The sequence below is a fragment of the Vespula pensylvanica genome, chromosome 4, assembly GCF_014466175.1.
Source record: "Vespula pensylvanica isolate Volc-1 chromosome 4, ASM1446617v1, whole genome shotgun sequence".
NCBI lineage: Eukaryota > Metazoa > Arthropoda > Insecta > Hymenoptera > Vespidae > Vespula > Vespula pensylvanica.
The window spans coordinates 5,948,226-5,962,854 of record NC_057688.1 but is presented as its reverse complement, the minus strand read 5'-3'; the positions used below and the strand labels follow the sequence as shown (position 1 = coordinate 5,962,854).

At 39.3% G+C, this 14,629-nt stretch overlaps 2 protein-coding genes and 1 long non-coding RNA gene across 9 annotated transcripts in view; 2 read left to right on the top strand and 1 right to left on the bottom strand.

Moving 5' to 3' along the window:
- Positions 1-6,289, top strand: part of LOC122628316 — a 61,957-nt gene extending 55,668 nt beyond the window's left edge. Inside the window, exons 2-4 of the mRNA XM_043810498.1 lie at positions 4,841-4,889; positions 4,963-5,075; positions 6,059-6,289. Of these exons, the coding sequence (XP_043666433.1) occupies positions 4,841-4,889; positions 4,963-5,075; positions 6,059-6,238 (342 nt within the window). The 3' untranslated portion in view covers positions 6,239-6,289. The remainder of the gene's footprint in view (positions 1-4,840; positions 4,890-4,962; positions 5,076-6,058) is intronic.
- The window catches only part of LOC122628314, a 305,366-nt gene that overhangs the window by 178,532 nt on the left and 112,205 nt on the right, over positions 1-14,629 (bottom strand). For 5 of the 7 annotated variants that reach the window (XR_006327004.1, XR_006327005.1, XR_006327006.1 and 2 more), the window contains one exon: positions 14,275-14,321. Coding sequence is in view for 4 of the 7 variants with exons in the window: in XM_043810497.1 (XP_043666432.1) it covers positions 14,275-14,321 (47 nt within the window). In the remaining 3 variants the exon portion in view is untranslated. Of the gene's footprint in view, positions 1-4,368; positions 4,574-14,274; positions 14,322-14,629 lie in introns of all 7 variants that reach the window. The other 2 variants (XM_043810494.1, XM_043810495.1) reach the window with 1 other exon arrangement.
- On the top strand, positions 7,358-9,275 carry LOC122628318. Its single transcript, XR_006327007.1, has 2 exons — positions 7,358-7,801; positions 8,336-9,275. It is a non-coding gene; the product is annotated as an uncharacterized LOC122628318 (long non-coding RNA).

The window sequence follows — 14,629 nt, the reverse complement described above, 5'->3', positions numbered from 1 at the left end:
TTGAAGTTCTTAAAAATCTTGTCTACCCCACGAGGGTAGTTATCGCCGGATATCCATGCCTTTTTAGTTTCCTCTCTAAATCGACGAAAATATTTCCTCGACGAAAGAAATCGAATAAAATTGGTATCAAGAGCGAGCTGCAGTCGAGTATTCGCCGGGAGCATAAGTAAGTAGGTAAGATTTCCATTTGCTTTCCTTTCATTTTGCATCTCTATCTTTTTCTATCTATCTCTCTCTCTCTCTCTCTTTTTCTCTTTTTCTCTCTTTCCATGCATAGGTACCTTTTCCGCAAAGCTAACGACGATCGTTAAGAGTCTTAAAAAGAAGGAGACGTCGTAAAAAGTCATTAATTAAGAGAACGCGACTAGCGAGTCTCGCAATGGGTGGTCGACATTCGATGAACTTCGAAGAACAAGAAGTTCTTTTCTCTCTTTCTCTCTCTCTCTCTCTCTCTCTCTCTCTTTATGAAGGACATTGAAATTGTTTCGCATAACCTATCCGAGAGAGCGCTTTTGTTTTGCTTCAACGTTATACCAGGTTGCACTCTCGAACTTCGAGAACGTTTCCATCTCGAGGCTAACGATCGTTTCGGTCACGCAATGATATATAAACGGTGGTGCTCCGTGGAAACATCGAAAAAGCACCTTCGGCTTTCTTCGCGATAGCAACGACCACTCCCTAAATCCTAAAGCGTAGGTAAGTAACTACCTACGTGGATACCAAGGACGTGTTCCTTTGGAAATAAAGGATTTACTACGAAAGTAGTGGGAGTTCGTTCTTTTTTTTTCCCCTTTCTTTTCTTTTCTTTTTATCTACTTTTCTTTTTTTTACTTCCCTCCTGGACTTTGGAAATTATTGATATTTATCTCATTATATCGTTAACCTTAAATCATTAGATACTATTTATAACGAAGAAGGATAAAAAAGGACTAAAGTCTATTCTCTACGTCATGAAATATGTGCCGGAGGTGAGAATACACGATGTTGGCTTTGTTATCTCTCAATATGTGACCTGTCAAGGCTGAAAGTCCTAGAGATAGTAACACTCGAGTGGATTTCTCTTTTCTCTCTCTCTCTTTCTCTTTCTATATCTCTATATATCTCTCGTGTACGTTCAAAAGCTCACTCGGCGTCTGTTTTCCGTCGTTAAATATGATTCCGAAGTCGAACACGATGTATGGTTTTCGTCCGTCTTATCGAAATCATTTGAGACAGAAACTTCTTTTCTTTTTAACGTTTTCTTCTTTTTCTGTTTTTCTTCTTTTTCTTCTCTTTTTTTTTTCTTTTTCAAAAGGGCAAAATAGAATAAACACGGAAGAGAAGTTTAGTACGTTTTTAGCCCTACGAATGTATCCGGCTTACTTTTAACATGCGACGCATCGTTCGGTGCTATACGACGGGAAGAGTAAACAGGGTGAATTATACAAGATGGATCCTATCCTCGTATCTCCAGCTCGTACTTCCATCGTCGAAAACATTGCACGTTGGTACGCACTCGTTACCCCGCGCTTATTTAAATCGCACCTCCCCTTGCTCTTATTTCCAGTCGACACCAACGAAGTCTTTCTCTTTCTCTTTCTCTTTCTCTCTCTTTCTCTTTATCTCTATCTCTCTCTATCTCTTTCGCACCTAAACTATACTAGAATTCACGGTGTTTCATGCATCCGAGAATAAGCACAACCGTATTTTCCTGGAGGATACGAGAAAAGCAATGCAGGAGGACATTACAATGTGGCCGGTTGTCTCTATTCCATGTAGAGGGTGTCCCTTGCGACAGTAAAGTACAAATATCGCAGGATTACACATCTATGTATATCGACAAATACATACATTGAAATAGAGAACACGAGAGAAACAGAGAAGAAATACACGAAAGAGAAACAGAAACAGAGAGAAAGAGAGAGAAAGAGAGAAAGAACAATATTCCTTTCTTTCTCTCACTTTTATTTTTTTTTCTTCCCTCTATCTCACCGTGAAATGAAACTGCGGATGCATACTGTTCTTTCTGTTCCTCTTTTTCATCTACCCTACTCTACCCTTCCCCTTCCTTCTTCTCGGCTCGTCCCACTGCTCGTCCAGAGCTGTTTCTTTCCTCGTCTTTCTCTCCCTCTACTTCTCTCATTCTCTCCCTCTCTCTCTCTCTCTTTCTCTCTCTCTATCTATCTATCTTTCTCCGTCTCACTCTCACTCCCGTCTTACCCGAGCGAGCCACACGAGAATACATATTTTACAGGCATTCATGATGGCCGCCGCGCATCTGTGCGAACCTGTCTGCCCGGCTGCTCGGTTCGTAGGCTCGCCCCTTCCACCAAACGGAGGTTTCTCGTCGGTCCTTCTGACCCCTCTCCCTTCCAACGAGTCCTCCCCTCCCTTACCATACTTTCCTCCCCTCTTTCTTCCCCTTCTTCTTTCTCTTCTTCCTTTTTCTTTTCTTTTCTTTTTTTCTTTTCTTTTTTTCTTTTCTCCTCCTACTTCTTCTTCCTCTTCTTCCTCTTCTTCTTCTTTTTGTTTCTTCTCTTTCTCCCTCCTCAAGGGGATACTCGAATGCAACATCCTAAACGTGGCGCTGCATCCACCTCGTCCCATGGACTACCTCGCTCTATCGAGTGTACGCGCTCTTTTATACCTTTCTATCTATACTCGAGGTTTGCAATTAAGCGAACGTAAGTAAGTAAGTACTTAATCTCGTTGCCGATCTCGAGTTGAGTTAAAGTATTTATTATCTCTCTTCGACGATTACTTTCTTTTCCTCTCGACTCCTTTTTCATTCTTTTTTCTTTCGTTCTTATTTTCTTACTTTTTTATTTATTTGTTCGTTCGTTCGTTTGTTTGTTTGTTTTATTCTTTTGTTGGAGTATACGTACCGAAGAAATTCAAAATCATTATGAGAGATTGGTCATGTCTTTTTCATTTTCACAATTTTCCTTTCTTTTTGTTCTTACCATTGATATTACTCGGGATAGAATTATTTTATCCTACGAAAGAATTTTAATAATGTTTCTGTGAAAGTTACGAACGTTTTTTAAATTCATAGAAGACGAACTAAACGGAATAAAATACGATTTCGTCGAAGCATCTCTTACGGTAATCGTAACATTTGCGTCCCTCTCTAATCGGAGGATTTTCTTTTTTGCGGAAAAATAAATCGTACGATACGAAACGTCCGCGTTCTTCGTCCTCCTGCTGAATAGAGAGGATGCAAGCGGCAAAGAGATCTCTCTAAACCGAAATTACGTAGCCAGTAATTGCGTAATAAGGCTTTTACTACTACCAGTAGGTAAGTACTATTAGTTGAACACGAGAAACGGTATCGCGAGTCGAGTAAAGAGAAGTAATAACGATCGAGAACGTAAATACTTAGGTACACTTGCTCTTGTAGACCGACCGTTCTTTTCTACGTACACATACATTCTTATGGGACTCGTGCTCGTACCGAGTCATTATTATAATTACCAAAGACCTCAAAGACTTATGTAGGTATCTTACATCCATTCGGTCATTACTCTGCTGCAACATTATTCCGCTTGCCTCTTTCGTATCTTTTTTTTTTCCTTGCCTCTCTCTCTCTCTTTCTTTTTCTCTTTCACTTTTTCTTTTTTACTCGTTCGTTTTTCGAGTTTTACGACAGTTTACCGAGCGATGCGCAAGCCAAGTTATTGGCCAGCGATTTTAGCGTAGCCACCTTGCTTATGACTACATTCGAGGCACGAAGCTTCGAAAGAGAAGAAGCGAGAGAAAGTGTATATATGAGAGATAGATAGATAGATACATGGATAGATAAATAAAGAGATAAATAGAAAGAGAGAGCCACAAGGGATCGAATTTTCTACTACAGCCTCATTCTTTTTTCTTTTTAGTCGAGCCGACCGATTAAGTTTCGAGAGTTACCATAGTAGACGATCGTACTTTGTAATATGTGATATCGCTTAACTAGACGTCACGAATCTCTGAACGTGCTCACTCTCTTTCTTATTCTCTTTCCTTCTCTACTCCTCGTATTCTAGAGTTTCCACTTCGTAGAAATTTCAATATTGCGCCCTTTCTCTCTCTTACCTTCGTTTAAACGATCGTTCGATAAGGAAGATAGAGAGAGACAGAAAAAATTTTACGATTGACTAAGGCCAAGGTCGTAGAAGCAATCTCGAAGAGTTTTAATGGCGTTTAGAATTCCCAAAGTTATTGGACGTCGTTTGAATCGATAGCGTACACACTTTCTCAACTTATCGATATTATTTTTAATTATTCTTTGCGAGTTCTACGCGACAAATTCATTCGTTCTCGCGTAGAACGAAGAAAAAAAGGCTTTTTCTTCTATTCACTCAAAGTTCCTTGAAATATTTTTTAAAGTTATCCAAAAGCACGTTTTACCTGTCTCGATTCGCATTCATAAAAGTATCCCCCTTTTGCCGAATACTCCGAGGAAGCACGATTTTCACTCCGTTAGTCGCCTCGTAAAATACACTTTCCGGGTGTCCAACCATTGTGAGAGAGGCGTTTAACGTTTTAACTATGACTAATAAAATGCGGAAGGTAGGTAGGCCGAGAGTTACCTGTTGGCGAGTTCTCCGTCTAACTGTAAAATGATAAATCATATTCGAGTATGGTCGAGGAGAAATTTAATATTTTTGTTTTTCTCTTCTCTTTTTTTTTCTTTCTCTATTTCGATAAATTCGACACTTCGTTCTGCTAATCGAGCTAAACGGAGTATCGTAAAAAAAAAAAAAAATTAATAAAAATAAAAAGAAACAACAAATACTAACATAAAGAAATCGTTTGGTAAGTGACAAAAAGGACAAAAAATTTGTCGAACTAATATTTCTTTGTTTCCATCTCGATCTAGGTACGATATCCACTACGTTGCAACGTTTTGAAATGGTCAAAGAACGAAAGTACTGCCAACGAATAGAATCAAATATATCGAGCTTAACGTTGGATCGATTCGCTCGAATTCCTCTTTTAAAGGACATCAATACCCGATGCTCGCACAAGAAGCTCCCGCGTCCGCAAAGATCCGCTTGAGGGTAACCCCTACAGATGGCAGCAGCAAGCAAGATACTTTGCGTCCGAATCGAAAGGTACAACATTTCTATTTAACTAAATTTATTCGATCAGTTTTGGATGATTGGATTGATGGAGAGATGGATTTATTATTACATCCAAGTAAATCCATGTAATTTTTGTTGTCGCTTGAACTTTTTTGCTACTCCTCTTTTCTTTTTTCTTTCTTTCTTTCTTTTCCTTTTTGCCTCTATAAAAATTGTTCGAAGACGATATTTGAAGGTACGAACAAAGTGGTATAAAATGTTACTGTTTTCAAATCGATCGAATACTTCATCGATTATTTAATTAAAGATTTAATTATGCTTGATAAAACTATCATTACTTTTGAGAGCTAGCAATTATTTCATTGAAGTAATATTATTTTCGTTTTTTCCTTTTTTTTTTTTTTTTCTTTCATCGATACGCAAACCTAATTCGCGACTTTTTCGTTTATCTATCTCGCAGTGTAAGACGATTGCTGGCTAAGATGAAGCAAAAGTAGTCCCATTTCTTCTTTTACCGTTTCTCTCGAAGCCTCGTAAAAAGGCTATAAAAATCGAGCGATGGCACGAGCTGGGCACGCTTCCTTCTGAATGCTCGCGCCTAAATTTTCCATCTCGCGTGATTCGAAATACGCATGACAATAAAACAAAGTATATAGATTTTTTTTTCCCTGTATATCACAAGACAGAATATATTAGGACAAAAATTAAACATTGAACGTGTAAGCATCATCGTTCGTTATTTAGAACTCGTTTACTCGAGTACACTTTACGTAAAATTATTTTTGACTTATTTTTTACTAAATAGCTTCTAATAAGAAGAAACAGATACATAAAAACGATCGTCACGGAATAACATAACAATTTCTCATGATATACGTAGCGACTAGTGCGAGTAAATGCATAAAAGAAAATAAAAAAAAAAAAAAAAAAAAAAAGTAAGAAAGCAAGAAAAAAAGGAAGAAAAAAGAAAAGAGAAAAAGTAAATTCGACTTCTGATCTATTCTTGTCCACAGATAGAAGAGAACGCAGCAGTTAAATGCCTCCGCGTGGTCGTCGAAGTGCAAGCAAAGGCAAGGCTGCCGCACGAATTAATAATTCTCCTTGGCGTCGAGTTACATGGGCGAATGCGAGTCGAATGGTCGAGAGGGAGAGTCTGTGTCTCGTGCAATGCAGAACAAAGAGGGAAAAAGTAGGAGAAGAAGAGGAGGAATGACATCGGAGCGAGAACAAAAAAGAAAGAAGGAAAGAGATAGATAGATAGAGATAGAGATAGAGAGAGAGAGAGAGAGAGAGACGTCAGTGGCCAGGGGACGAAGCATTTGCCATAAAAGGCCGCATGGTGGCGCCAGGGTACGCTATATCCAGGGGTAGCGAGCAGCTAGTGGTGGTGGCAGTGGTGGTGGAGGTGTCGCGCGCACATTTTCCACTCAAATCGTCCAGGACGGAGGGAGACGATAAGCTGGGGTAGTAAAGCGAGAGAGAGAGAGAGAGAAAGAAATAGGGAGGGAGAGAAGGAGACAGAATGAGAGAAAGATAAAAAGATAGAGAGAGGGGTAGCTCGATCCTGCGCGTTATCAAGAGTCGCCCCTCCGTAGATATTCCACCCCGACTCGATGTAATTCCACTGTAGAGGCATCTATACTCTTTCTCGTGTATATGTGTGTGAGCACGCGAGCGCAAGGACGACAACACAACGATGACGACGACGACGACGACGACGAGGAGCGTCGGCGTCGTAAGCGCAGCCCGGTACCGAGCATCTCCCTCTTTTTCTATCCTATTCTTTCTCTGTCTCTCTGTCTCTCATACGTTCACAGGGAGCTCACAGGAAGATTCGTTTTTCTCGTAGTCTTCGTTGCGTTGTTCCCGGGAGAAGTAGGACGAGGGTCCTCTCGGAGGATGAAATCTCGGTATTGGTAGTAGTAGTAATAGTAGTGGTGGTGGTGGTCGTAGTGGTGGTGGTGGTGGTGGTGGTGGTGGTGGTGGTGGTGGTGATGGTGGTGGTGGTGGTGGTGGTGGTGGTGGTGGTGGTGGTGGTGGTGGTGGTGGTGGTGGAGGAGAAAACCGCGAAGGACACGAGGAGAGACAGAGGACGGACAGGAAAGAGCCTTCGATATCATCGTGACGCCGCCTCGGGCGCCGCGACGCTGCCAGACGCCGACAGTCGAACGCGAGACGCGTCACGGTTCGAGCTAGCGCGACGAGTCCTCTTCGAATCGGCTGCTTCCTCTTTCTTCTCTCCACTTACTCTCTCTCTCTCTCTCTCTTGTACATTCTCTGTCTCTCTTTTGTACACTCTTTCGCTCTTTGTTTCTCTCTCTCACTCTCTCTCTCTCTCATTCTCTCTCTCTCACTCTGATGGCTCGTCGTCTCCTTCCTGCCACCACCGCCACCATCGTTGCCTCTGCCTCTACTGCTACCGCTGATCTTGCAGCAGTTCGCGAATGGAGTCGCGGCACATCCACCGTGAACGTCGTTCGAGGTATGCGGCTCGGCTCGGCTTGACTCGACTCGACTCAATTCGACTCGTCTCGTCTCGTCTCGTCTCGTCTCGTCTTGTCTCATCTCTCGTCTTATCTTCTTACTTCCTACCTCGTTGGATTTTCTCGGAAGGAAAAAAAAAAAGAGAGATAAGCGCAATAGTTTCGCGCGTGAGGAAGCTATTTCGAAAGGTTCCTCGACTTTTGCCACCAATACAATGGGGACGAACTATCGAGAACGTCGACAAAATAATGGAACGAACGACCACACGTCAGGTCAGTCAGTCAGTCAGCTCTCTCGCCGTAAATAGGTACCTTTTCATAGAGATTCTCTCCCCCCTCCCCTCTCTACCGATCGATTTTCCCTCGTTTCCCTTCGAATTTCGACTAGAGAGCGCCTAAGCGCTCGGACGTGCAACGAGCGTCACCGATACGCGTGCCAGTATCGATCGGCTCTTACCTCAAGCTAACTCGTAGTATTTCGTGGGAACGACTACTCGCGATCCCCCAAACAGCAGGCAACCGGTCCGACATTGCTGCACGTTGGGTGTCCTTACTCTACTCGCGAACGTATTCCACATATACCTTGAAAATCTTATCGTTACTCGATTAAACGTCCAAACCAATTTTATTTTCTTTTGTTTTATTTTTATTTTTATTTTTGTTTTCATTTTCATTTTTATTTTCATTCTTTTCTTTGTTTCTTAATTCCTTTATTTTTCTTTTCTTTTTTTTTTAAACTTTTTTCCAACTTCTACCAAAGATAAAGATAACGATTGTTTCTTTTCTCTTTTTTTTGTTTATTTACAGGAGATCCAGGAAGTAATCGCACCTATTCCAAAGATCGTCCGAACGAGATGAAGAAGACACTTACCTGATGAGCAGTCGACTGAAGGAGAGCGATAAAGCTGTCTTCCTCGTAATACAGAGAAAAGAAATCAGGGCCGTCCTTTGAACGATGATCAGCAGTTTCTAGACTCAGAGATATTATTATCTCGGGCTGTTGCATGACAGTATCAAACGACCTTGGATTCGATCAGCAAACATCTTCCAATCTTCGATGCCGCTCGATGAAGTTTCGACGAAGTATGTGAAACCCCCTGTACGTATACTGAATGTATCCTGAGTGTATTCCTGTCCGGTATACCTTCAGTATACGTAACAGGAGGCTACACCGGTCTACGATGGATCTCTCTCTTCGATTGGATCATCATCATCCTCGTCATCCGGATCGTATCTTCGTAATCGCTTAATCATCTTCGACGTAACACTTCTATAATTGATTTGTGCGCAATTAGAAGTTAAGTCGATCGCGTAATTAGAAAATAGACGTTGTATATACTCGTGATCGTTTATATAAGAGAAAATTAAACATTGTACTAGGTTAAACTCGATAAACCGATGTATCCGTTTCGCATGCTCCTCGAATGTAATTTCTACGATTTGTTCTTGTCGAAGCAATTCTGATCTTTTTTTTATCAGCTAAGAGTTATATATTAAAACCGAAGATTTATTTACAATGTAAGTACTTTTTAAGAGAGCTTATAAAAACGTGCGTGATAATATTATTATTTTTGCGTTCGCGTGACCTTTCTATCAACGAAACTACATGGACATGAATTAATTCTTATCGAACGACGAATGTAATAAAAATCGACGTCTACGTACTTAAATACGATGCTTTGCGCGAGCCACAACATGCGTGATTAATGATGATGAATATTTGAATAAACTCTACGTTAAATTGAAACGTTCTGCTTCAATCGTTTTAACACACCCACTGCGAAGACTTTAAGAATCGATTTGAGAAACGCGTTCGTGCGTTCGGAACGTTTTCCTAAGACGAACTCGATCTACGAGCTCCGTCCGTTGACGAACAGTATAATTCTTGGTGTAGTTATACTAGACTGTTAAATTAGAGATTCGCTCGGGTTCCATAATAGTCATCATCTAATCGTCGATCTACGATTACGTAATCCTAATCGCTCTTACGTCATATATTACTCGTAACGTTAGGCCACGGCGAGAACATATCGTCGTTGCTCGTTAGAATGAACGTAGAGACATACGTAGAACGTATACTACTTACTCTCTCGACGTTATACGTTTTAATAGACGTCAAGAGAAATAATTTCGCGAGATCAATCGAGATAGAAGAAGCAAGTTTGTCTGATCGAACAAACAAGTAAATAATAATCATCGATTGCACTCTTTTTACCGATGCGACCAAATTAAACGGATCTGTGATTCGTTTCTATGCACTTTGCACTTTAGTTATGTTACACTGTACTATGATTATAGTTTCTTTTTTTTTTTTATAAAGGATATATGGAGAGATAATATGAATGGAAAACTGGACGTTGTAAAAAATTTGGAAACGATAAGACGTACTGTGAATAGAATTTTTCACTTTCTTAGCGACGTTCACGAAGAAAAAAAAATTGGAAAGAAAAGAAAAGAAAAGAAACTTGTTTTAACGACACGTACGACGAAAAATACGATTGAAAGAGAAAGTTCGTTCTTTAGTTACCTTTTTTAAAGGGGTAAAAAGGTAGCTCGTAGGTAAAATTGGGAAAAAGGGTTGGAGAAAGCGAAAAACATTCTCCCCTCCTCTTCGATAAAAAGGGTAAAAATTTAGAAAGTTGGGAAAAACTAGTCGGAGAAGGGATAGGTACGAATGTTTTGTCGTGCTTACGAAGAAACTTCGAAGTTGTTCAGTTTGCTTAAACTCGTGTTCGGACGAACTAGTGTTTTATCGTCGCGTTGTCAGATTTATTCGAAATCTTTGAAAAATTATGCCGTGTCGAGGGATGTTACAAGGTGAGTCCATTTTACAAAAATAACACTCGGTCGAATCTTGTCGAAAACATTAATACGTTTCTAATCGTTTATAAGACTCGTTAATGTCTAATATAAACTGATTATTTGTTTATTTTTTCTCTTCTTCTATCTACTTATTTATATCTATTAGTATGATTTCCTTTCGACAGCGTGCATAAGTAAACATACGGTCGTTTTAAAATCATTGATCGAACTTCAATCGATTCGATACCGAATTAATTTTTATCCTTCGTAAAAGTTGGAACATTACGAGAATTTCCCCATTGATTTATAAATTCCATGTAAATTGAAATTTTAAAAGGAATACAAACGTGTTACGTCTCGGCGATAATACTCGAGAATTTCGCGAGATGTAAGTATCTATAAAAATGTGCGGTATATTGAGGCACTCAAACAATGTAATTATTTTAAAAGCCTATGGGTTCTTGGTAGAGAAGGATTTAACGCGAAAGAAAGAAAGGGACATTGTTTGAAGGAAGATGGAGATAAAAGAAGAAGGAAAAAAAAATATAGAAAGGGGATTAAAGAAGAAATGCCGACGGAGAAAGAGCGAGAGAGAGAGAGAGAGAGAGAGAGAGAGAAAGAGACGAATAGAAAAAAATATGTTTCACTGTCTCTCTCGTTCTAACATAAGAGTATCTTTCATCTCTGTCTCTCTTGTCGGCCAATGAGTCGTCGTCCTCTTTTGGTGGCCCAACCCTCGGAGCAACATGGCCGCATCGTGCGAAACGAAGCTTAAGTAAGAGTTAGGTCAAGTTAGGCAGGTCCTTCTGGACCGTAGTTCTAGCTCGTTCGAGAGGGAGCGAGAGAGAGAGAGAGAGAGAGAGAGAGAGAGAGAGAGGGAGAGAGAGAGAGAGAAGGAAAGTGAGGGAGATGGAGAGAGAAAGAAAAAGAGAAAGAGAGGCGTGTTACAAACGGGCGATGCCTGTATGGAAGAGTCGGAGAAGGGTGGCGCCGTGTAGTCAGCCATCATGGGAGATACCGTGGCAAAGAAAATGCAGCATCCGCGTCTCTTTAGTGTTCGAAAGACTTTCTTCGTCTAACCGATATGTACCTAGCGATGTTTGTTTTATAAAATGATGCTCGAATTAATACTTTCGAATTTCGATATGCGGTTAAAATTTTGCGCACGTGAGTGACAAGTGCAAAGTCGAAATTTTCAATTCAAACCGATTCGGCACGTACTACTAGCGGGAGAGAAAAAGAACGAAACAGAAAAGAAAAAAGAAAACAAAGAAAAGAGAAAAAACAAAGAAAAGAGATATCGAAAATTAATTCGAACAAAATTTCTTACGGAAGGTACGCCTTTTTTTCTGTTTATCGTGGTTTTTTCTTTTCTTTATTTTTTTTTTCTTTTTTTTTACTTAGGATTTTTTTTTTCCTTTTGGTTTTGTTCCTTTTTTTCTTTTCCTTTCTTTTTTTTTTTTTTCTTTTTAATGCCAAGAGGAATGATAAAAGCATGATGTTCGTTATTTGACGCTAATATTGTTCTTCTCAAAAGTATAAACTCGCCTCTTATTTGAGAAATTTTTTTTTAAGATATATATATATATATATATACACACACACCTATATATCTATAAAATAATAAAAAAAAATACTTGTCATACGTATAAGTATCTACCCGAGTATATACCCTCAAAGACGAAACCGTGTGCCTTGATTGCGATTCTGTTATATACAGGCGATAATTTAAGCTTAACGATTTAAACTTATAACAACTTAACGGATTTCGTGGTATTAAGAATGAAGTGAGACGATAATAAATTCTCTCGCTTGGAAGGTGGTAAGCTAATTAACGATCGCTCCTCGAGATCTTTTTGAGCGAAAACGTCAGTGTATAAACGAGCGAAGAAACACGGAATTCCAATAAAAGTTCGATTTCACGTAATTATCGTTGCATAGATTAGGTATTACTATTCTTTTCTTTTCTTTTTTTGTTTTTTAAATCCAAACGCACTTGAGGACATTGCGTATTGCTTATTATCTCTCTCTCTCTCTCTCTCTCTTTCTCTCTCTCCCGTTCGAATTTAAGATTAATAATAATAAAAAAAGAAAAAAAAATGAAATAGAAAAAAAGGAAACAAAAAATGAAATAAAGAGACAAAGCGTACGATAAAAAAAACTTCAAGGATAATTCATAGTCGAATAAAATAGTTCATAGATAATTCTCGTTAAGGGAATCAACGGGTGTCCTTGGGGCGTTAATTAATACGAAATAAAAAGGAATGGTAATCGTTTTTACCGCGATAAACTTGAAATTAACAGGGAATACGCGAGTCCGCTTAATTAATTTCCACCTGTCTACTTTTTCTTTTTCTTGTTTCTTTTTCGCGTGCGACAAGAGATAGGTATCGAGCTTGAGGCGAAGCGCAAAGTGCATGCGCGCGTCGAGCGAACCATAAAAAGGTGTACCGGATCGCGTTGTCGGGGTGCGAGTGTGTTCGTTCGAAGTTGAGGAGATGGTCATCGGACATTTTTCGCCTTTCGAGATCGCTTGCGAGAAAGAAAGAAAAAAAGAAAGAAAGGAAGGAAAGAAAAAAGAAAAGAATCAAAAGAAAAAAAAAATAATAATAAAAAAAAAAATAAAAGCGAGATAAGAAAGGAGAGAAGGAAGAAGGAATTGAGAAGGAGAAAGAGGGAAAGAAAGAGAAAAAGAGAAAGAGAGAGAGGGAGAAGGTCGGCTCGTTCGCGAATACAAATGGTCATCGACGATATCGGCTACTATAAATTGCCGCGAAAATCGTGGCTGCTCACGGTAAAGGGTGAAGTAAAGTAACGAATTAACGGCACAGGGTGTGTCGCAAAGTGCAAAGTACCGCGTTCTTGGTTTGTGTTTCGAAGGTAGCCGCCGTCACCACCACCACCACCACCACCACCACCACCACCATCATCACCACCACCACCACCACCATTGCCACCTTCCCTACGTTCACCACAGCCGCCATCGCATTCTCGGCAACGTCGTTCGTTAAATTATTCGAAGGAGGAGTGAATTTATAATGCCGCGTACTTTTTACCTCCCCCATTCTCCTTATAACCCTTTTATGAACTGCCCTTTTAAGGAAGTAATAAATTTTATATTGCACTTGCTTTTTTTTTAACGCTTTACATCTAACTGAGTAATCAGGCTTATAGACGTTTACGGAGCTTGTCAATGAAATGAAGAGAATTTATTTTCAACGTGATATGTCTTCGTACTTAACTTACATAGCACGTTTTCTTGAAAGAAAAAAAGAAAAAAAGAGAGAAAGAAAGAAAGAGAAGAAACACTTTTATACAATTAATATAATTAGACTTATTGCTAGAAAAAATATATAAATATATCGTATAGATCGTAGGTATACGATATCGTATTTAATACAATTCCAAAAATATCAAGAAAATAAACATTTTTAAAGGTCGCTCCTCATTACGAAATATTCTCATTGACTTTGTCCCCTTTTTTAACCTCTGTTATTTTTTGATTATACGTTTGATTCGTTACTCGGTTTAATGTAACGACAGTCTCGCGTGCCAATAATAGGATGGAATAAACTACATTGGTCATTGAACATTCGCGTCGTTTTTATCCATCAATTTAAATCGCAACGGGATCGGAGAACTCTTGGAAGATGATAAAAATATGTACCTAAGATTTCTCGCGTTCGTTCTACTAGTTCTCGGTTGGAAAGCCGATAGCCACATAGGAGGAAAATTACTAGAGTAGTTTACTACCGTCTTATGGCCAATTTCTTGCGAATTCAACCTATTTCTTTGATGCACGACCATTTTATTCTACCATAAATGCTGAGGAATCTGTTACACTCGATGTAAAGTATTTCCGACGGATACCGTTTTCTCTCGACGATCTACTTTCAGTATTATTAATACAATAATATCTGACATTATTCGAAAATCTTACTCACCTCTGGCGAAAATCAGAAACCGACGACTTGGCAGAACCTCGAGTAATCTGAAAAGAGAAACGATCGTTTAATGAAAATTTGTTTGCGTATGTAAAATGTAATGATTACTTTGTATCATTAATCAACGATAAAATTTTCCATAATGACTCGTCTTTCGCTTCTATCTAAATTTCTCATTACAAATATCCACATAGATTGACCAATAAATTATTATTTAATATCATTCGATTTTTCGTTCATTTCGTAGACGATCTCCTTCTCTCTCTCTCTCTCTCTCTCTCTCTCTCTCTCTCTCTCTCTCTCTCTCTCTCTCTCTCTCTCTCTCTCTCTCTCTCTCTGTCTCTCCGTGTGTCTC